Genomic DNA, 22,981 nt, shown 5'->3' on the forward strand with positions numbered 1-22,981 from the left:
ACCTCAGGGAGCATATAAGTCTACCCTACATCTGAGTGGGAATCAACAGCCTCTGTTTAAGCGGGAAGCCATCACCTGCTGAGGCAGCCTGTTCTCCTCTGGGTCAGTTCGAATCAATAGGGAGCTTTCCCTGACATCAGAGCCTCCCTACGACCTCCTCTTCTCCATTGCTCCTATTTCTGCCCTCTGTTGCCCAGCACTGCTATACTCTATGTTGGGAATTCTTTATGACCCACTTTACAGAAAATCTGGAATGCTGCTTTTCCCTCCCAAGAGTCCTCAAAACTAAGGAAACGTCCCACTCCAAGATGCCCCCTGCAGGCCCTTCGGGGACCCATGGAAGACAACAGCTGATGTCTTCCCTCTCCCACCTGGGTCCCCATTCTCACCTTCCCCTCTCCACCAGGACGAGGACTTCCTTGTCCCCCTCGATTGCTGGGGAAGGAGAGGATAGGTTCAGACACACTCACATCTGCACCCGTCTCTCCCCAAACTCCTCCCTTCCCCTCCTTAGGAGTCAGGCTCCAACAGAGCAGGTGTGGGACACATGCACGACGGATCATCCCATGAGAGGGATCATGTGTGGTCCTTCAGCTGTGCATGGGGAAGAGAAGACCAGAAGGGCCTGGGGAGCCTTCAATTTGTCCCACCCACGACTGGAGAAAAGGGGGAAGGAAGGAGTTGGGTAAAGTGTCTGCCTTCCAAGGAGAGGATCTGACAGGTTCCAGGGTCAAAGTTGTGAAAGCTGGCAGGGACCTTTGAGATCATCCAGGCAGTCATGCAGGGAGTTTGGGGGAAATTAGGGATCAGAAGCCCAGGACTCAGAACAGAGAACCCAGAAGTTTCTGTGGAAACTCAGAGACCATCTCGTCCAACCTCCCGCTTCCTTTATTTTACAAATGTGGAAACAGTCCCAGGGAGAGGGAAGTGACTTATTTAAAGTCACATCGTGGTTGAGCAACCTTCGGAAGAAGGGGATGAGCGGGGCTGAGTCAGGGAGCACAAGGGGGTTCTGCCTACATAGCTCTTGCAGCTTTCGGAGCTGTAGGGTCTCCTCGCTGGGGCTCTCCTCAAATACTGCTCGGAGCTCGGAGCCAGACAATGCAAACCAACCCTCCTGGGTCCGCTGCAGGCTAAGGCCAGCCTTATAGGAGAGGCGGCCCAAACGCTCAAAGTCCCTGCATAGCAGCTCCTCCGCATGGATGGGCACGAAAGCCTGTGGAGAGGAAGGGACATGGGAGAGAGTAGGGTCAAACGCTGGAAGCCCCCTGCCTCCAGGTCCTGGAAACCTGACTTATTCTAGGCCTCCCTCCAGCATTCCTCACCAGCTAGGAGCCCAAGGCAAAATAGCATCAGTGTTTGGGAAGAGTCTGATCTCAACCTCTTCCACTGTAATCTTCCCTGTTCCTGTGCCTCAGTCTCTCCATCTGCCTCCCCATCAGGTTTTCTCCTGGATGCTTCAGCCCTAGCTTGCTCCCACATTCAAAGATGGTGTGGAAAAGCAGACAGGAGAGGATTAAACAAAACAAAGGCCTAAAGAAAGTCAAGGCTGTAGGTAGTCTGAAATGAGAAGGAAAGTCATCAGCTAGACCTTAGCCCTTGTCCCCCTGCCCCTCCCAACCCCGCTCTACAAATCCATATTGAGCCAAGTCTTGCCTCCTCTAGGAAGCCCTCCCTGACTGCTTCAGCAATAAGGATATTGCCTCTCCTTGAACAATTCTGGCCATCCCTTAGAATCTGAAGACATGAATGGACAGATCTAGGAAGGGTCCACCATGGCCTGCCACTCTTCCTGACTCCCACCAAATATACCCACCTTAGCGATACATTTGACCCACTCTCGGGCCAGATCTGGGCTCTCCAATCCAAACAAGTACATCCTCTCAGTCTCCGTGTATATTTCAAAGGTACTGTCAAAGCTGGAGAAAAAGGGACAAAGAGATGGGAGAAAAGAAAGAGGCAAAGGGCCAGCCAATCCCCCTGCCCTCCCCCACTTCATAACTCAGCCCTTCTCTGCTTCCTTCTTTACTTCCTATCAGCCTCAAGGACCTCTCCTCATCTCCTCGGTCAGTCCCTATCACCCCAACCTCTGTCTTCTCCCCAAATCTATCTCTCAACTTCTCTTCCTACAGGAAGTCTTCCTTGGTTCAACCCACCCAGGCTCTCCTCAGCACTGAGGAATCTGTACACGATTGCCTTGTTCTCATGCCTTGCCAGAGAGGCTGGAGTTATAGAGATGGGAGGAGAGTGTTAGGGAAGTAGGGAAAAGTGACACCTCGTAGAATGTTCATTAGCTCCTAAGGCAGTTTCTAGATCTAGATCATAGAATGCATAATCTTAGGACAAAGAATTTTAGAATCCTAGGAAACGTAAAACACAGGATTCTAAAATCATAGAATATGGAAAAACATGGAATTCTGGAATCTCAGAACAGAGAATTATGCAAAAGAGAATCTCAGCATAGTGAATTTCTGAATCACACAATCATTGGAGATCAGTGTTAAAGGGGATGGGAGGGTAACTGCCCAAGGTTACATGGAGGCAGAACTGGAACTAGAACCCAGGGCTCCTATGCTTGGCCCAACTAAGGTTCTTGACAACACAGAGAAGGAATGGAGAGGGACCACTCCACTGATATAACTCAGAGATAGAGAGGTTGGGGATTGGTGGAAAGATTGTTCAAGGGAAGGGAGGGAACATGACAGCAGCCCTGTGCTACAGATGGGATGGACCTCATGAGAGTGCAGGGGCTGGGCTGGGCTAGACAGGGCTGGAAGAGAGGGAGAGGGGGGCTCACCCATGGGTGTCAGGTGGTGGAATAGCCAAGCACACGATCTCACTGGCTCGGATCTCCCCATTGGGCACGACAGCCCTCTCATTCTCATAGTAACTCAGGACACCATCGCTGAGAACACACCAGCGTCGGCTGAACTCTGCCCAAGGCAAGAGGAAGGAGGAAGGAGAGAAGTTGAGATCCTTCAGGGCTTGCCTTTACTACATCCAGACCACATTCTAGGTCTACCACCTTTTCCGTCCCCATGCCCCACTCTGGGGAAGCTCCAATGCCCCTAACCTCCTCTCTCAGCAGAGTGCAAGGATAACTGGCTCCTTCTAGGAAGTCTTCCATGACTGAGTCTGATGATCATATCCAAAACTCCCTCAGCTTCACCAGATCACAATACTCTACGAGGGAGCTCTATCATCGACTTCCCTGGCTAAGGAGCCCCTGAGGGTAGGGGCCAGGTTCTCTCTCTTCCCCACCCCCCAAATGCTCCCAGAAAATGGCAGAGGGAATATTCTACCCACAGCAATAAAGGTTGATTGCTTCACCTACCACCGAAGGACCTGCCTAATTGATGGGAACAGTTCAGGTCTCTTAAACATGAAAACCTCCATGCCTTTGCTCAGGATGGCTCCTTTGCCTGGAATGTCCTCCTCCTTCACTGACCAAATTCGACATCCTTGAAAATTCAACTCGAACTCCACCTCCTCCAAGAGGCCCTTCCTGACCTCTCTTATCTACAACGTTCCTGCCTCCTCCGTCCTCACCCAGCCCTTTCTCTTTCCAACTCAACAGCCTTTCTTATGTTGTCTTGGACATCAGTTCCTACAGATGGGTCTAATTTATCTGCCAGACCAAGCTCTTCAAGGGGAGGAGCCCTGCTTTACCTCCACGATGTATTTCTTCTCCCCTCCTGAGCCTACTGTTCAGTGAATGAATCGGTGAGATTCACAAGCTCAGGCAGAGGCAAGTGGCTGGGAGGGAGGGAGGGAGCACGTACCTTCTCGGGAACGGCGCTCCTGCAGGGGCTTGGCCACAGAGGCTGTCTTGAAGAGGAAGCCACTATGGCTCACAGTGGGCTGAACGACGGAGTAATGCTTCTCCACAATGCTGACTGAGTCCAGCCGAGGCATCTCTGGGGAGCGGAGTGCAAAGGTGAGGAAGGGAGCAAAAGGGGTGATTGGTCAGGGATAGAATTCCACAAGGAGGGGCAGGGTCCCCCCAACTCCCCACTCACCACAAACACCAACAGAGCAATGTTCAGCCCCAGCCCTTCAAATATCAAGAATGCTGAGGCTGGAGTCAGAGAAACTGGGTGAAAATCTGAGCTCTGCTACGAGCAGGTCTGTGTGACTTTGGCCAAGTCTCTCTGGGCTGCACTTTGCTCTTTTGTCACACATGAGGAGGGCTGGATTAGGGGATCCCCAAAAGTCCTCAGAGTTCTGATGTTCTGAATCTGAGAGTCTAAGCGGGGACTCAGAGCTGGCAAATGGAGCCCCTCAGATGCCCTCCCGACGTTCTCCAGGCACTGGGCTGGGCAAGACGCTCCCTTTTGGACCTCACCCAGCATTCTGTCCACAACACCTCTCTGATGCATCCAACATGGAAAATGGTGAATGAGAGTAGTGTCTATGGATGTGTGTGTGTATGTGAGAGAGAGACAGACAGAGAGAGAGACAGAGAGACAGAGACAGACAGAGACAGAGAGACAGACACACACACACACACACAGGGAGAGCCAGAGAGAGAAAGAGAGAGAAAAGAGACAGAGTGAGACACATACAGGGAGAGACAGAGAGAGGTGGAAGTGAGAAGAGTAGGGGTCTTATTGTTCCCCCAGAATATAAGCTCCACAAAGCTAGGAACTGTATCTGAGCCAACTACTTTATCTTCTCCGATGCCAAGTGCAGTGTGTCGCCTCAGCAGACACTTAATCAGCTTTGACTGCCTGGCTGCCTGGCTGAAGTTCCCTGGCCCTCAGAGACCCTGTGATTCAGCACGGGTGGGCTAGTTGGTCTCTAGGTTGGCCAATCCCAACCCACTCTGTGGTCCCACCACCTGGTCCTGCTCTTCTCCTCCCAGAGGAAGGCCCACTCAATCTAGGCTGTATCTGCCATGGCTTCTGGGTGGGTGGTGGCTGCGTGTGGCTCCTGAGTGGGTGGTCTTTCCCCTGCAAGAGCTCCAAGAAGTCACTAGTCCAGAGACCTACTGACCAACAGTAGAAGGGGAGCCCAGGCCCTGACCCCGATGGCCTCATAGTCTTTAATTCCCTTTGGGATGGTCTTGTCAGTCCATGCTCAGAAAGGCCCCACAAATTATAGCTGGGTAACATAGTGGTTGGAGTGCTAAGCCTGGAGACAGGAAGACCTGAGTTCAAATGCAGTCTCAGACACTTACTAGCTGTGTGACTCTAGGAAAGTCATTTTACCTCTGTTTGCCTATTTTCTCAATTATAAAATGGGGATAATAATAGCATCCTAGGGTTATTATGAGAATCGAATGAGATTATATTTGTAAAATGCTTAGCAGCATGCCTGGCACACAGTAGGTGCTTAATAAATGTTATTGCATCCTTCCAGGCAGGCAGGAAGTTTTCCTGAGGACAAGGGTTAACTCCCACCTCAAACTTGGAACTCCCTGAGGCCTCAGTGTTATTCCTCACTCCACTCCTAGGGTCCCCGAGCCTGGGGAATAACCAGGACTCAAACCCTCAAGTTCCTCCAGTCCCTGCAAGGATTGTCCCTGGACAGGAATGAAATCAATGACTCTGCTGCTGTGGACCCAGGACCCCAGAGCCCCCTGGCACTCGCCCTGGATGGGCCAGCTCTAGTTCTAGACAATGCTCCTCTAGTTCTTCTGACTGTCTCTATCTCTGTATCTCTCTCTCATATACATATAACAATACAAAATACAATCACACACAAACACGTAGAAGCAGAGACACAAATGCTGACAGAGACAGACAGACTGGCACGTGTACACACATCACCCCCACCACACATGTGTGTGGTCGGTCCCTTCCCCCTTACCCGTAGTCTGGTTGTTCCTGAGAAACTCCATCTGCAGCCTCTGGCCAGCCTGCCTGGCCACGGCCAAGGGTGTGGGGGCTGCGGGGTCCCCTGAGAAGCAGTTGATGGCTGCCCCGCAGCCCAGCAGAGCCTGCGTCTCTTCGAGGTCAGTAGTGGTGACAGCCACACAAAGGGCCTGGGAGGTGAGATTGAGTTGGGTCAGGCCCAGGAGAGAGGGGAGAGGATTCTCTCCCTTCCCCCTTCAAATCTCCCCCATTTATAGCAATGATATCCAGACCCAGGCATAGGGAGCAAAGAAATGAAGGAGGAAGGGGGCATTGGGGGCTGGAGGGAAAGAGGAAGAAGAAGAGAGAAGGGAAAGAGACAGGAGAGAGGAGAGATACAGGAAGAGACTCGGGACAGAGAAAAACAGGGAACAATCAATCAGTCAACAAGCATTTAACTTAATCAGTCAACAAACAAGCATTTAAGAGTTTACTATGTACCAGGAATGGTGGGTATACAAAAAAGGAACAAAAACAGGGAAAATGGAGAGAAAGAGAAATCTAGAGAGCTGGAAGAGAGACGGGAAAGGAGAACACCCAGGGAAGTAGGGAGAGGGGCATAGTAGGGAATGGAGGGCAAGGAGAGAGAGAGAGGAGCAGAAAGGGAGACACAAAGACAGAGTCTATGAGGTGGAGGAAGGTAGAAGGGGCAAAGGGAGAAAAAGAAAAAGGAGAGAGATGGGGAGGGAGGGAAGCAGACAGAGATGAGGAGAAGGTAGAGTTGAGAGAAATAAAGAGTAAAGTGGAGGAGAGAGAGACCAAGAAAAAGAGACCACTAGGGAAATGAAGAGAGAAAGGGGGGAAGGAGACAGATGTTTGAAAGGAGCCTGGGACGAGGGGAAGAGAAGACAGACAGATTCAGGGATGGGGGGGCAGGGTGGTGGAGAAGAGGGAGAAGAAAAGTTCTGGAGAAGTCGAAGAAAGGGGATGAGACAGAAAGGAAGGAAGGAAGAGGCAGAGAGAGAAGGAAAGAGAAAGAGAGAGTGACTAGAGAGGGAAGAGAAGGAGAGAAGGGAAACAAGTAGGGGGAGAGGCAGAGGTGAGAATGTGGGGCCAGGTCAGAGTCACAGGTCAGATCCCAGCTTCACCCTGAGGCTTGGGGGCCCCTCAGGGCAGCTGTTTCCTAGGTCTGGGTCCCTGGGATGTGGCCGAATCCAGTTTTAGCTCAGTCTCTCTCTCAATCTCTCTGGGCCTTGGGGAGGGGAGGGAAAGAAAGGGCTGAAAGAAGGCGGGATGATTCTACAGTAAAGTCCTCCCATATGTGAATTCCTCACCGACCGCCCACTGGCCCCTCCAATGGGAGCCGCCTGGCCTGGCCCAGGCTGCCTGAACCTAGCCAATTCCTTCACCCTGAGCAGGCCTGGCTGGGGAGCCAGACTTGTGGGTCCCTCCAGCTCAGAGGTGGCTCGGCTTTGTTTTAGGACTGGTCTGGGGTGGGGCAGCTCAGAAGATTGAGAGAGATGTTTCACCAGAGGTAAAACTGGGGTAAAACTTCTGCCTCAGGACACGTGTAAACACACACACACACACACACACACACACACACACACACACACACACACTGCACAACCTAAGGAACAAGTGTGTATACTGAGGGAGGGAGAAGAGTTAGAACAAGGTGTTCAGCTCCCTATTCTGTGGCAGAGGCGACGAGTTCATCCCAGCTCTCAAATGGCTCAAAGAAGTGTCCAAAGTCACTTGGGCCCTGTACCTATCATTCCATGGGGATGGAATCCCCAAGGCCTCCACAAAGCCTTGCTTTTGGAGGGGAGGGAGTGGGAGAGGAGGGGAGTATGAAGCCTAGGGGAGCTGGTTCGGGAAAGGCCCAGCTGGTTTCCATGAGCCCGGCAGGAAATAGCACCGGGCGTCAGGCCTGCTCCCTTTGGCAGGACATAGCGGCAAGAAGGGAGGGTGCGAGACAGAGGAGAGAAGGGAGGGGAGCAGCTGGTGGAGTGGACTAGGGGACAGGAGATTTTCGTTAGAACAGAATCATTAGATTAGAACACACAATCACAAAACATTGGAGCTGGGAAGGACCTTAGAACCCAGAATGCCAGAGCTGGGAGGGACCTTAGAACATAGAATATCAGAGCTGAGAAAGATCTTAGAACAGAGAATGTCAGAGCTGAGAAGGATCTTAGAACCCAGAATGTCAGTGCTAGAAGGGCCTTAAAACAATGTCAGAATTGGAAAGGGCCTCACTCAGAACAAAGAATATCAGAGCTAGAGGATCAGCAAGTCCATTCCTTTCAATTTATAAGTGGGTAAACTGAGACCCAGAATCCCCGACCCAGGAGGCCAGAGTTCTTCCCATGGAATCATTATACTAACTCTAAACCTTCTAGTCTTGGTTCTGATGTTCATTCTCTATGCAACCTTCTCTTTACCTCATTTTCCCCACATATAAAATGAAGGCAACAGATTAAATTGATCTCCTATTGCCCCTTGGACTTGGCTGTTCAACAAACTGCTCTAATGACCCTGGTTATAATCCTAGCTCTGCTCCTGACTAAACTGTATGACCTGGGACAAGTGACTTCTCAGGAATAGCCCAATGGTTTAAGACAACCAGCCCAGATGTCTTAAGGATGCCACCTCTCCCAACACCCACCCTCAAGCTGACCTTATCAAGCTCTTCTTGCTTGCCGAAGAAACGGTGATAACGGCGGTACTTGCCCTCCCGGTACTTGGCTTCCAGGTGGTACCGCCGGTCCCCAGCGCTGCTGTTGGGGTGCAGCGCTTCACTAGGAGGAACATTGGCTGCCCAGAACCGCTTCCCAGCTTCATTCCCCAGATGATGGAAGAGCTGAGGATACAAAATTTGGAGGGAGAGGAGATCAGGAGTTAGCACTGACAGCATCAATGCCCCTTCCTGACATTCCATGCCCTCCTCTCCAGAAAGGGAAAGTGAAGTCAAAAGCTTGGGGAGGATCTAACTTAACAAGTCAATACTTGTTCTTGCTCCTATCCTAGTCCGGAACCTGGGCTCAGTCTTTTAGGCAACGACAGAGATCAATACTCAATTCAAGAAGCGGACAAACGGGCCAACATTTAAAAAGCAGACAACCAGCTAGGTGTTTGAAGAAGTATCTAGGTGGCTCAGTGGACAGAGTCAGGCCTGGAGATGAGAGATCCTGACTTCAAATCTGGCCTCAGAAACTTCCTAGCTGTGAGACCCTGGGCAAGTCATTTAACCCCATTTGCCTGGCCCATACTGCTCTTCTGCCTTAGAACCAACACTTATATCCATTCTAAGTCAGAAGGTAAGGGTTAAAAACAAAAACAAAAATAAGACATGGATATATAGAGGAGATGGACGGACATAACAACATAAATATTTAGGAAACATTTGAGAACAGGACAGATAAATGCACAGACATCCAGAGAATAAATAGATGGAGAAATGAATATTTAGGGAGTGGATACGGATTAAGGGAACAGAAAGACAGGCATTTATTGGGGAGGGACAGGGGAGCCTCTAGCCGCCAGCCCTACCCCACCCAACATCTGGAACATTACATTCCTGAGGTTCTTGCAGCTTGGGGAGGGGGCGGGGGGAGCATCTGTCTGCCTCCTGATGAGGAAGGCGGGATTTTGGAAGCTAGCCCTCTACCCCAGCTCCCCAACCCAAGATACACACACCCCAGTGATTTCCGGCCAAACATTCCTGCCTGGGCCCAGGAGGGTCACTCTAAGGGGCTGGGCCAGGGAGGGGGCTTCCTCTGTTGTTAGTCTCCAGGCTCAGCTGCCCCTTGGTTTGGATTTTCTTTGATCTTGAGAGAAGGGGGTGTGGATTTGAGGGTAGTCAAGAGTCCATCCCTGTGCTGCAAAAACCAAGAATTCTGGGAAAAAGAAAGAGAAAGAATAACATCCGCACCTCAATGAGATCCTCTGTCCACACCTTCCGGTCCATCTTCAAGCTCCGGACTTTGGAGACAGACGGTCCCAGCCATCGATGCTCCCCTGGAGACAGAGGGATACAGGGGTGCCGAGTGAAACAGCCAGCCAGGTATGGAACCTGCCTTTTCCCCATTCCCCTCTTCCCCCAAGCATCCACCTTTCTGATATCCTGCCCTTGGCCCCAGTGAGACACACATCCATGGATGGGCAAAAGATAGATTATAATGGGCAGAGGGGCAGGGCCCAGGGCAGAGAAATAAGGGAAAGAGGAAGATGGGCAAAGAAGAACAGCAGTATCGTCCAATGGAATGAGCTCTGAACTGGGAACCAAGGGATCAGGGTTCTAGGCAAGAAAGGCAGTTTTTAACTGGACATAAGGAAAAACTTCCTAACAAACTGAATTTGTTGTTTTTTTGCCTTGCAGAATTCCCTCCCTCCTAACCTGCCTAGTTCTGTTGTGGGCGCCACCATTCTTCCAGTCACAACTATGCTCACAAACATGACTTTCTGCTCTCACTCAATCCGATCCCTTTGCCAGATCTTATAGGTTCCAGATAAACACATCACACATCCATTTTCTTCTCTCCCCTCACAAAGCCATATTACCCTAGCTAGGTCAGGCACTCATCACCTCTCACTTCCATTATTGTAAAACCTCCTCATTGGTCTCTCAGCCTCAAGTCTTTCCCCACACTCCAGTTTCCTCTACATAGCTGCCAAAAGGACTTTCCTTAAGCCGAGATATGATTATATCACTCCCCTGCTCAAAAACCTTCAGTGGCTCCCTATGGCTTTTAAGATCAAATACATAGATGCAAAAATCTTAAACAGAATACTAGCAAAAAGACTCCAGCAAATGATCACGAGGATTATTCATTATGATCAGGTGGGATTTATACCAGGAATGCAAGGATGGTTCAACATAAGGAAAACCATTCACATAATTGACCATATCAACAAGCAAACCAATAAAAAACCACATGATTATCTCAATAGATGCTGAAGAAGCCTTTGACAAAATACAACATCCATTCCTACTGAAAACACTAGAAAGTATAGGAATAGAAGGACCTTTCCTAAAAATAATAAACAGTATATATCTAAAACCATCGACAAACATCATATGCAATGGGGATAAATTAGAAGCCTTCCCAATAAGATCAAGCATGAAACAAGGATGCCTACTATCGCCTCTGTTATTTAACATCGTACTAGAAACACTAGCAATAGCAATTAGAGAAGAAAAAGAAATTGAAAGTATTAAAATAGGCAATGAGGAGACTAAGCTATCAGTGTTTGCAGATGATATGATGGTCTACTTAAAAAATCCTAGAGAATCAATTAAAAAGCTAGTAGAAATAATCAATAACTTTAGCAAAGTTGCAGGACACAAAATAAATGCACATAAATCATCAGCATTTCTATATATTTCCAACACATCACAGCAGCAACAGGTAGAAAGAGAAACACCATTTAAAATCACCCTAGACAATATAAAATACTTAGGAATCTATCTACCAAAACAAACACAGGAATTATATGAACACAACTACAAAACACTTTCCAAACAATTAAAACTAGATCTAAACAACTGGAAAAACATTGATTGCTCATGGGTAGGATGAGCTAACATAATAAAAATGACCATTCTACCCAAATTAATTTACCTATTTAGTGCCATACCTAGCAAATTACCAAAAAACTTTTTTACTGAATTAGAAAAAACTATAACAAAGTTCATTTGGAAGAACAAAAGATAAAAAATATAAAGGGAAAAATTTTTTAAAAAAACGTGAAGGAAGGTGGCCTAGCAGTACCAGATATTACTGGTACTATACTATAAAGTGGCAGTCATCAAAATGATATGGTACTGGCTAAGAGACAGAAGGGAGGATCAGTGGAATAGACTTGGGTTAAGTAATGTCAGCAAGACAGTGTATGATAAACCCAAAGAGCCCAACTTTTGGGACAAAAATCCACTATTTGACAAAAACCATTGGGAAAATTGGAAAACAATATGGGAGAGAGTAGGTTTAGATCAACATCTCACACCCTACACCAAGATAAATTCAGAATTGGTGAATGACTTGAATATAAAGAAGGAAACTATAAGTAAATTAAGTAAACACAGAATAGTATACTTGTCAGATCTATAAGAAAGGGAAAAATTTAAACCGAGCAAGAGCTAGAAAAAATTACAAAATGTAAAATAAATAATTTTGATTATATATATTAAATTAAAAAGGGTTTGTACAAACAAAAACAATGCAACCAAAATCAGAAGGGAAACAACAAACTGGGAAAAAATCTTTATAACAAAAAACTCTGACAGAGGTCTAATTACTCAAATATACAAGGAGCTAAATCAATTGTATAAAAAATTAAACCATTCTCCAATTGATAAATGGGCAAAGGACATGAATAGGCAATTTTCAGATAAAGAAATCAAAACTATCAATAAGCACATGAGAAAGTGTTCTAAATCTCTAATAATTAGAGAAATGCAAATCAAAACAACTCTGAGATATCATCTCACACCTAGCAGATTGGCTAAAATGAGAGAAGGAGAGAGTAATGAATGTTGGAGGGGATGTGGCAAAATTGGGACATTAATGCATTGCTGGTGGAGTTGTGAACTGATCCAACCATTCTGGATGGCAATTTGGAATTATGCCCCAAAAGCGCTAAAAGATTGCCTGCCCTTTGATCCAGCCATACCATTGCTGGGTTTATACCCCAAAGAGATCATAGATAAACAGACTTGTACGAAAATATTTATAGCCGCACTTTTTGTGGTGGCAAAAAACTGGAAAACGAAGGCATGCCCTTCAATTGGGGGATAGCTTAACAAATTGTGATATATGCTGGTGATGGAATACTATTGTGCTCAAAGGAATAATAAACTGGAGAAATTCTATGTGAACTGGAAAGATCTCCAGAAATTGGTGAGTGAAAGGAGCAGAGCCAGAAGAACATTGTACACAGAAACTGATACACTGAGGTAAAATCGAATGTAATGGACTTCTGTACTAGCAGCAATACAATGACCCAGGACAATTCTGAGGGATTTATGGAAAAGAAAGCTACCCACATTCAGAGGAAGAACTATAGGAATGGAAACAGAAGAAAAGCAACTGCTTGAACATATGGGTTGAGGCGGACATGATTGGGGATGTAGACTCGAAAAGACCACACCAATGTAACTATCAATAGTATGTAAATAAGTCTTGATTGATGACACATGTTAAAACCAGTGGAAATGCACATTGGCTATGGGAGAGGGAGGTAGAGGGGAAAGTAAAAACATGAATCATGTAACCACGGAAAATTTTTCTAAAAAAATAAAATATTTAAATCTTAAAAAAATAATGATCATATACAAACTCCTCTCTTTAGTATCTGAAGCTCTGAATCTGACTCTAAACCCTCTCTCCTGGCTAATTACAAATTATTCCTCACCCACCTCCCCATGCATGCTACACACAAAGTGACCATTTCCCCTATAGGAAATTCTTCCTCCTACCTTCATGTTTTTGCCCGGGTTGCCCTGTGCCTGATATACTTCCCTTCATCATCTCCACCTTTTGGAATCCCTAACCCCCTTCAAGGTCCAGCTCAGGTAGTTAAGATGCTAATACTTATGAGATTTCCCACCTCCCCTATTGTTAATACCCTGCCTTCCCATGACTACTTATCTTGTTTTTGTTTTTTTATTTACCAATTTGGGAAAATATTGCACCCCACCTATAACATAAGCTTCTAGAAGCAGGGACAGTTCCATTTTGGTCTCTGAATCCCCAGTATCTAGGTGCTAGCATTGTAGCTGCCATTTAAATCATAGTTTTAGAGTCGGAAGGGCCCTTAGAGGCTAACGAATCCAGCCCCTTCATTTTACATATGAAGAAGTGGAGGCACAGAGAGATTAAGTGATTTGTCCCCAGACACATCTCTCATAAGTGTCCGAAGTAGGATCTGAACTCAGGTTTTCCTCGTTTTAACTCCAGTGCCCCATTCACTAAACCTGGTTCCCTCTCTTAGGATCCCCAAGTCCTTTCAGGGCTCTCAGCTCATGTGTGCCTCCCACAAAAAGCTGTTTGGGCTCTTCCAATTGTAAGCATCCCATCATCAATTGCCCCACCTCACCCCTGCACTGAAATTACTTTGTACTTAGTTGGCATAGATTTAGCTTATGCTTGTCAGTACATGCACTCTTTCTTCTTAGAAGAATATAAGCACATCCTGGGCAGCAATATTCTTGTCTTCGTATCCTCAATGGCCAGAGTTGTGCCTGGTGCTGAGTAAATACTTAAGAAATGCTTAATAAATTGAACTGAAATGTTTTATAGGGAAAGTCCTGCTCAATTAGGGACTGGACTAAGTAATTGCTGTGCATTTATTAAGCTATTACACATGCTAGTCATTGTGTTTGGCACCAGGGATACAAAGACAAAAATTAGATTTATTAGCCTCTCAACTTCCTTCCAGTTCTAAGATGAGCCATCTGGAGGTTTGTGGTCCATTAAGACCTCCTGGTCTTTTTCACAAGCACTGCCATCTAGCCACATCTCCTTGCCCAAACTCAGCCCAGCATCTATACAATTTGTCACTTTTATCTCACAGTACTCTCCTTCCTAAAGTCCATATTACAACCCAACTGAAGCATATTTCATCTCCCACGTTCGGTCTCATGCCTGCTCTTGGCAGGTCCTCTTCCTTCTGAGTCTCTGAATCATACAAAAAGAATCCCCGCTGTCATTCTCAGAGATCTTTAGCATTTACAAAACCCTTGCCTCACAACAACCTTCCATGACAGTTATTGGGATATCCTCATTCCTATTTCATGATAAAGAAATTAAGGCCCACAAGGAGGTAGTGTCTTGCCCAAAGTCACACCACCGATGGATGTTAGCCTCCCAGATCTCTTGACTCTGAAGTCCAGGGTTCTTCACTTCACCCTGCATTCTGCTACCTTCTCAAGGCTGCCCTTCTCCAGGAAGCCTCCCCAAGAGTCCGCCAGCCTCCCAGGTTTGTAGAGGGATGGGTGAGTGTCAAGTACCTGCACATCTCTTTTTTTAATAAAGATATTTTATTTTTACCAATTACATCTAATAACAAACTTCCAAATAAGTTTTCCAAAGTTATATGATCCAAATTGTCTCCTTCCTTCCCTCCCTTTCCTCCCCCTCCTGAGCTGGCAAGCAACTCAATCTGGATTATACATGTATTACCATACCTGCGCATCTCTTGCAAATCACAAGGCAGAGGTTGATGGAGGCCCAGTCCGGATGGGTGGCCCCACAGTCAGCGCAGAGTCGGTTAGGAGCATCAGCCCAGATCTGCTCGGCCACATCCATGGTGGACAGGGCCTCTGCAATGGCACCCTGCATGGCCTCCAGCCACTCTTCCTTCTCTGACTCTGACTCGGCTGAGAAACTAGGAAGATCTGAGTGGTGAGCAAGGCTTGGAGGAGATAATGGGGGACACAGCCTGAAGAAAGGGGTGCAGCAGCAATAGAATGGCCCAGGGTAAGAGCAGGGAGGTAAGAGGCCCATGGGCTGTGGAAGGCAGAGGCAAAGGGAATGATATGGAAAGAACTCGGCTGAAAGAGGTGACAAGCAAAGAATGGAGAAAGTAAGACATCTTGACTTGTCCAATATCAGTGGACAGAGATGGGGCAGCTGAATGGCCCAGTGATGATGGAATTGAAAAAGTGGGTTGTTAGAGATAGGGGAGGAGCTGGTTGAGGAACCAAAGAATGGAGAAAGTGAGGGGGTTGGTTATCCCAAGATAATGGGATAAAATTGAAGGAGACAAATGGCTTCAGAAAGGAGGAGGTTATGGGTAGGGTTGTCTAAAGTATAAAGAATTAGGGGGCAGCTGGGTAGTTCAGTGGATTGAGAGCCAGGCCTAGAAATGGAGGTCCTAGGTTCAAATCTGGCCTTAGACACTTCCCAGCTGTGTGATCCTGGGCAAGTCACTTGACCCTCATTGCCTACTCTTAACACTCTTCTGCCTTGGAGCCAATACACAGTATTGACTCCAAAATGGAAGGTAAGGGTTTTAAAATAATAATAATAATAATAAAGTATAAAGAACTAAACTGAAGGAGAGGAGTCATCTGAAAAGAGGGGTGCTAAAAGGGCCTGAGATGGAGAAGGTGGGAGGAATCTGGGACTGGGTGAGAAGAACAGCCTAAAAATGTGGGGGATGAGGTAAGAGGGAGATAGGGAAGGGAACTGAAGGAGCTAAAACATGGGGGCCAGGGAGGAGAAAAGCAAGTGGCTTTTTTTCTCCAGCAGAATTGGGAGTCAGAGGAGCTCACCTGAAGATCCTATAAGGAGTAGTGAGATCAAAGCTTCTCCGATCTGAGTCTTTCACATTGCCCACATTCATATCAATGGAAGTGATGCCTATACCCAACTGGTATTCCTGGGGAAAAGATGGAGCTGGGATTAGAGTTCTAGGTTAGCATACAAGGGGGCATGGGATGGGAGAAGAAGAAGATGAGGGTACACCATGGGGAGGATCTGGGTATTGGAAGGGATGTGGGTGAGGAGGGAGAGATGATGGTACAGGGAGATAAGGGATGAATATGAAAGCAGGATTCTGGCTCCCAAGTCCTCCAATTCCCAGGCCCTCTTGGGCTCCTTCTCAGGACTCATGCCCACCTCTAAGTTCTTATACAGCAGCACCTTATCGCCAGCCACCACCACATAGAGCTTGTTCTTCACGCCCCGAAGCTCCAGACTGCCGGCTCGGTCGGGGATCCCAGGGCAGTGAGGCTCCAGAAGGTTGGCCCTTGAGAGTCGGGCCCGGACCCGCTGCTCCTCCACTGCCTGCTGAAGGGCCTGCATCCATTCCTTCCGCTCCGCTACATGGGGTGAGGGGAGAAGGTTTGACACCGAGATCCAGGTTCATCTCCTCTCCGTTTCCCTCTACCAAGCAATGACCCTCAGCCCTTCCCTAGCCTGTGACTCCTGCCAGGAAGCCCTATTGGATTGACTCCCAACTCTAATCAGGTCTTTATTCTCCATCCCTTCAATTGGGCATGCTTCTTCAGCTCAGCTTTGGTGTTTGGGTTGTAGATTGAGGTCTGTCTCCCCTTCAGCCAGGTGTAGAATGGGGTAGAGGGTGGGGAGCAATGCTAGGAGAAAGGCTGGGCCTCCCTCTTAGATTGATGGGGGGGAGGCCTTTTCCTGACTCTCAATGCCCCTTCCTCCACCCTCCTCTATCCCCCCTCACCATCACTCTCAGTACGGAAGACAAAGGTCCGGTTGTGTGTGATGACTTCAAACTTCTGGTCACTGATGCCAGAAACTCGAGAGATGGAGGAGACGGGGATGAAACGCTTGGAATAAGCATCCTGGAGCATCAGAAAAGAAGGAGGTGGAAAGGGAGAGCAGCCACCCAGGGGCGGGTCACTCAGAGATCTGGCTCTCCGAGGCCCAACCCTCCAGAGCTCCCCTAAAATGGCTTTGCTTTCCTTATCCCTTCCCTCTCTGTAGGGCGAATGAAGGAACCGGCATTCAGCATGGGCACAAACTCTATCTGGAGCTAAGAGTCAATTCCTATTCCAGGGTCAAGATCAGGTTTTAGAATAGAATGGGATACGGTTGGGAATAAGCATTTTTATAGTGCCTACTTTGTGCCTAGTTCTGAGCTAAGTGCCTTTTTTCTTTTAATCCTTACCTTCTGCCTTACAATCAATACTAAGTATTGGTTCCAAGGCAGAAGAGTGGTAAGTACCAGGTATTAGGGGTTAAGTGACTTGCCAGGATCACACATCTAAGAAGTATTTGAATCCAGATTTGAACTCAGGACCTCATGTCTCCATGCCTGGCTCTCAATCCACTGAGCCACCTAGCTGTCCTGGACAAAGTGCTTTTTACACATATTATCTCATTCAATCCTTACAACAGCTTTGCTAGGTAGGTGTGGTTATTATCCCCATTTTAGAGTTAAGAAAACCAAGGCAAAGTGACTTGCCCAAGGTCACATAGCTAAGAAATGTTTGAGGCTAGATTTGAACTTAGAATTTCCTGTCTCCAGTCCCAGCACACTATTAACTATGCCACCAGCTACCTTACAATCAAGGGATTAAGTCTCGGGCTGGGAATAGAGCTGAGTCTCAGTCCAATGACTGGGTCAAGACCCAGTGTGGGATCAGGGCTCTGTCAGGGGTCAGGGTGAAGGCTCAGTTCAGGGTCTCCTGGAGTCTTACCTTGTCACTATCAAAGTACCGTAGGTAATCAGAATCCAGCCTGACCCATCGCTTCTGATATATGTAGGATCTGGGAGTGTAGGATATGTGGGGCCTGAGGAGAAGAAAGCCATTGGCAGAGTTAGGCTTCAAGGGTTCACAGCTCAAGGACCAATGGACAGGTTTCACAGGATACAGAGCTAGACCAGGAGCACCTGGGAGGCCTGCTTTGCCATCTCTCTGGAGGGGCAGGTGGCCTTCAACAGAAGAAGAGATCTCACTGGGGGGAGGAAGAGGTACTCAGTAACAAGGGAGGCAGGACTAGTCAGAGCCTCTGGACGCTGAGGGCCGTGGAAGGCCAGGATGGTGGAGACTGCCTGCAAGAAGCTGGGACAGGGGGAAATCTTCCTGGAGGCAGGGGATTGGCCCCAAATCCCATGAAGGAGAGATCTTTAAACACCATCCACAGGAAATTTCTAAGCCTTATTCATGGGAGATTTTAAAGCTAGAAATGACCAACAGTACATTCTCCAAACACTATGAAAAAGGGGTCATGGGAGGAGGAAGCAGAGGAACAGGAGAGACATTGGGGTCATCACTCACCCTGGAGGTGGGTTCTTGTCCAGCCAGCCAGCCTTGATGACAGGTGTGGAGGGAGCTGAGGTCCAGGGCGGCCCCTCCATAGGATTCGGAGGGAGCTCTGGGGCTGGGGTGTTGCTGAGGCTTGGGGATCTCAGACCAACATCATCCCATATGCCGCTGGGGAAAACACAGGGCCAGGGTAGGTAAGGGGCAAGAAAATCCTCTCCCATTGAAGGAGAGATTGGGGGGGGGGTGTCTGGGCATTTGGAGGGGAAACTCTGGGAGGGATGGAGAAGACAACCTGGAGACTGCTCCCCTAAGAGAAACAGGAAGAGCTCCAGAAAGAAGGATCTCAGTTCTTACTTGGGGATGTCCTCATAGTCGTGGGGGTCCACTGCAAGCTCGTCGCCTTCACTCAGCAGACTGGTCACGCTCACAGCCCTCGAGACATCTTGTAGGGATGGCTCCTCCTGCCCCCCACCAGGGACCCCTGATCAGGCTCTTCCATCCCTCCACCTTCACAGCCTCATTTCAGCTAGTTCCTCCCTTCTTGGCCCAAAGGAGTCACGGCCAGTTTCACGCTTACTCCGGCTTCTCCCCATCACCCCACTCACAGCGCCCCCGCCATAGACACAGACACAAACTGCCCACAGAGCCTCGCCTCACTGGCCTTCCTCCCACACTTCCATTGTGGGGTTGAGCACAGGAAGGAATTGGGAAGCCCTGGTTAATCCATCCTCCAAGGGATCCAAGGAAAGGAAGGTCCTCTCCTGCTCAGACCTGCTAAGTGAGGTTGAGCCTGTCTGGGCTCCCGGAGACTTCCCAGCCACCCTCCTGAATGATGAGGGGCTGGGAGAGGAGGCACAAGGGACAGTCAAGTTTAGGCTTTGATCAGCACCCTCCAGCTTTGGCATCTCCCACATTTACTGTACTCTATCTTCCGCTCCACCCAGACTATGAGCTTGAACATGGCATGGATTGTGCCTTAGGTCTAAATTTTGTGCCTCCCCTGGACCGCAGCAGAAGGCTCAGCAAGTGAGTCTTAGATATTGGCTGTATACGGTCCTGTGGTTAACCTTTGCTGTGACCCAATGGCCACCTAACTGAGTGCTAAGGGCTGGAGCCACTGGACCCTCCCACCTTTTCCCTAGGGTTCTCATTCTGTGGGTTGGACAAGCAGATGAGAGACAGATTACCCTGTGGAGATGGGCAGACATGGAAAAAGGGCGGCCCCACAGAGACGTAAGACAGAAAGGCAGCCTCAGGAGGACACAGACAGTCAGCCCCAAGGGAAAGACATTTAGCCTTCATGGTAACAGATGGCTGTGGCCCACCCAATCCAACCCCACGGTCCCCACCTTGTTGACCATCACTGGGGTGAGGCCTGGGGCTGGTGGCCCTTCTTCAGGGAGCTCATCATAGTCTGAATTGTCTGAGGGAGAGACACAGGAGTGAAGCCTGGAGGGAAGGGGGACCTGCCACACAGCTAGAGGCTGCTCCCCCTCTACGTCTGGCTTCGTTCACTTCCTCCCCCAAGGCAACAGAGCCCACAGCAATAGTTCAAGGAAATTCTAAGTCCTCTCAGAAACCCAGGGCTGATTTAAGCAATGTCTTGGGGACTGGAGGGGCTGGGGGGGAGAATCATTGATGTCAAAAGAAAGCAGCTATAAGAGCACTGCATCCAGGGCCAAAAACTTGGGTTGGAATCCAGACTCTGCTACTTCCTAGCTCTCTGACCTTAAGAGAAGTCACTTCTCTTTGGAACCAAGTTTCCTTTTCGCTATAAAATAAGGGGGCTATGTGATATCTAAAGTCTCTTCATGCTCTAAATCCTGCAATCCTAGGAAATGGCTCCATTGCCCTAAGTTGTCCTCATCTTGCCCTTTTGGAGTAAAAGCAGAGTGGGGAAGGAAATGCTATTTATAACAGGCAGTGTGGAAGGGAAGGAGGGTGTTCAGCCCACTCTTGGTGTCATCACAGCTAGTAACATCCTGTTGGGAGGGAGGGAGAAGCCCATCGGGTCAGGGAGAAGAGGATGCCCCATCACAGTAGAATATCTGGGGCTGCTGGAATGGGAACACCTTGAGTAGGGCCAGAAAAGTATCCTGTGCCTCGCCTGGAATGTGTGGCCACAGGGGCGAGTGGTCATCTAGTGACCACTGGTGGAAGAAATTGATGAGAACATTTACAAGGTGGAACTTGTCCGGAAGGGCAAATGGGATAGAGAGAGAACTAGAGCTCACACTAGAGGAAGTCTGGGTGAAAAAAAAACAGAGGAGTTTTTAGCTTGGAGAAGAGAAGATTTGAGGTGGAGCACAATAACTATTCAAAGAACTGTTACCGGAGAGACATAGGCAAGTTCTGTTTGTCCCTAGAGGACAGAACTCAGAACAATGTGGGGAAGTCACAGGGAGGGAAATTTGACTAAATAGGGGGAAATAAAACTTCTTAATATCAGTTTGTCCCACAATGGAGTGGGCTGCCCAAGGAGGGAATACAATTCCTGTCATTGCAAAGGCTTTGAGGGTGGGGGCCAGGATGGGAGAGCTAGAAGGGGCTGGTTTCTACTCCAAGGGCTGACAGATGGCCCAGGATAGAAGAATACCTTTTCACTGGACAGTCGAAGAAGATAGGATGAGGGAAGTTATTTCTCAGCTAGGCCTTTAGAAATAATGGTCCAGACCTTGTACTCAGGCCTTAACAGAAGTCAGGCTGGGGGCCCAATGGAAAATAAGCCTCTGGTTAGTGGAAATCAAGCAGTTAGCTAAATGGAAACCAGGCAGCGGGCCCAAAAGAAATTAGACTGTAGATCTAGAGTTGAAACATTGGTGCAAATTTCAGAGCTATGGGGAGACTTTGAAACACTGCGCTCAGTGACAACTTTCTAGCATTAGTGTCTTCTCAGAGAAAGTCCAAAAATGAATATTAGCCCCAGGCTAGGTTTGCCCCCAACAAACGGTCTGGTATCTCCAGAGATGAGAAGACACCAAGGGAAACCTTGAAGAAAACAGCAAAGAAACTATTTGGGTGGAATTCTTCAAGAATAAGGGATCCCCTAAATGCCCCATTTCCCTAAGTTCATCTAGGTGATCCCTACAGCTCCTCTACACAATACTAATGGAAAGCAGTCAAGGACTATTACTTAACCTAAGAAACTATGACTCTCAGGAATTCAGAGAAACAAAAGACTCACCAAACTCAGGCAGTAGACGGGAGGGCTTCGGGGGGATTTCAGGGGTGCTGAGAGGAAGGGGAGGGGGCTGGGAGGGAATCCGGGAGACAGGGGATGGAGGTGTGTCCAGCTCTGGCTCAGGTGACTTCTCTTCTTCTGTGGGGAGGCTATAAGAAAGGAAGAAGCGATGGGCCAAATGGACTTATGGGGGCCCCCCTGCTTTGTACCATGCCCCTTGAACCTCCAAGGACATTCCAGAACAACAGGACAATGCTAGAAGAAGGGTTATCCCACCCAGCTGCCCATTCTCATGATAATCTCTTTGCCATCCCCCACTCTAATCTGTCTAATCTTTCTTTTAGTCTCTGCCTCCATGTTCCCAGCTTAGACCCAAGTCTAGGTCTCTCCTCCTATTGCCTGGACAACTTAGCAACTTCCTCACCTTTCTCCTCTAACAGAGACACATAGAGATCCAAGGAGATCCAGGGAGAGAAGGACACATAATAACATAGTACAAGGAGGGGAAAGCCATAGATTTAAAACTGGAAGGAAATTTAGGGAATATCTATGCCAATCCTCTTATTCATTGATTTAACAAGTATTTATGAAATGCCTGTTCTGTGTTAGGCAAATACAAAAATGAGACAATGTCTGCCCTCAAGGAGCTTACATCCCGTGGGAGGGGAACAATGTATAAACTGAAAAGCAAAGTGTATATAAAATAGATACTAAGTAATACCAATCTAAAATAATTTTGATCAACTGAGAGGGGGGAACAAGACTAGCTTCCCCTAAACAGGGGCTCTTAAGCTAAATTTTGAAAAGGGAGCTAGAAGATTCTACCAAAAAGAGTCAAGGAGGTGCTTACCCATAAGGTAAGCACAGAGACTAGCACATAGCTGGTACTTAATAAATGAGCCTAGAGCCAGGATTCATCTTCCTGAGTTCAAATCTGGCCTCAGACACTTACTAGTTGTGTGACTCTGGCCAAGGCACTTCATCCTGTTTACTTCAGTTTCCTCATATGTAAAATATGGTGGAGAAGGAAATAGCAAACTACTCCAGTACCTTTGCCAATAAAATCCCAAATAGATTGGACACAACTGAACAAAACGAACAATAAATGCTCATTCCCTTTCCCTACGTAATCCAGGCATGGGGGACATCTTGTGCACAAATATAAAGGAAGAGAATGGAATGTCATAGATTAGCAGGGATGTGCTGGTAAATGTTTAACCACCTGCTCCACTTTTTTTTAAACCCTTATCTTCC

At 47.9% G+C, this 22,981-nt stretch overlaps 1 protein-coding gene across 1 annotated transcript in view; it reads right to left on the reverse strand.

The window, feature by feature from the left end:
- ARAP1 (ArfGAP with RhoGAP domain, ankyrin repeat and PH domain 1) overlaps positions 1–18,965 on the reverse strand; it is a 48,286-nt gene extending 29,321 nt beyond the window's left edge. Inside the window, exons 1-15 of the mRNA XM_044668111.1 lie at positions 18,901–18,965; positions 18,559–18,714; positions 17,977–18,046; positions 16,998–17,118; positions 16,424–16,626; positions 16,078–16,184; positions 14,989–15,188; positions 9,733–9,818; positions 8,479–8,661; positions 5,812–5,986; positions 3,783–3,917; positions 2,798–2,933; positions 1,817–1,919; positions 1,021–1,216; positions 390–435 (exon numbers count right to left, since the gene is read on the reverse strand). Of these exons, the coding sequence (XP_044524046.1) occupies positions 390–435; positions 1,021–1,216; positions 1,817–1,919; positions 2,798–2,933; positions 3,783–3,917; positions 5,812–5,986; positions 8,479–8,661; positions 9,733–9,818; positions 14,989–15,188; positions 16,078–16,184; positions 16,424–16,626; positions 16,998–17,118; positions 17,977–18,046; positions 18,559–18,638 (1,841 nt within the window). The 5' untranslated portion in view covers positions 18,639–18,714; positions 18,901–18,965. The remainder of the gene's footprint in view (positions 1–389; positions 436–1,020; positions 1,217–1,816; positions 1,920–2,797; positions 2,934–3,782; positions 3,918–5,811; positions 5,987–8,478; positions 8,662–9,732; positions 9,819–14,988; positions 15,189–16,077; positions 16,185–16,423; positions 16,627–16,997; positions 17,119–17,976; positions 18,047–18,558; positions 18,715–18,900) is intronic.
- Positions 18,966–22,981: the final 4,016 nt, after the last annotated feature.

This window comes from Gracilinanus agilis, chromosome 3, assembly GCF_016433145.1.
Source record: "Gracilinanus agilis isolate LMUSP501 chromosome 3, AgileGrace, whole genome shotgun sequence".
NCBI classification, from domain to species: domain Eukaryota; kingdom Metazoa; phylum Chordata; class Mammalia; order Didelphimorphia; family Didelphidae; genus Gracilinanus; species Gracilinanus agilis.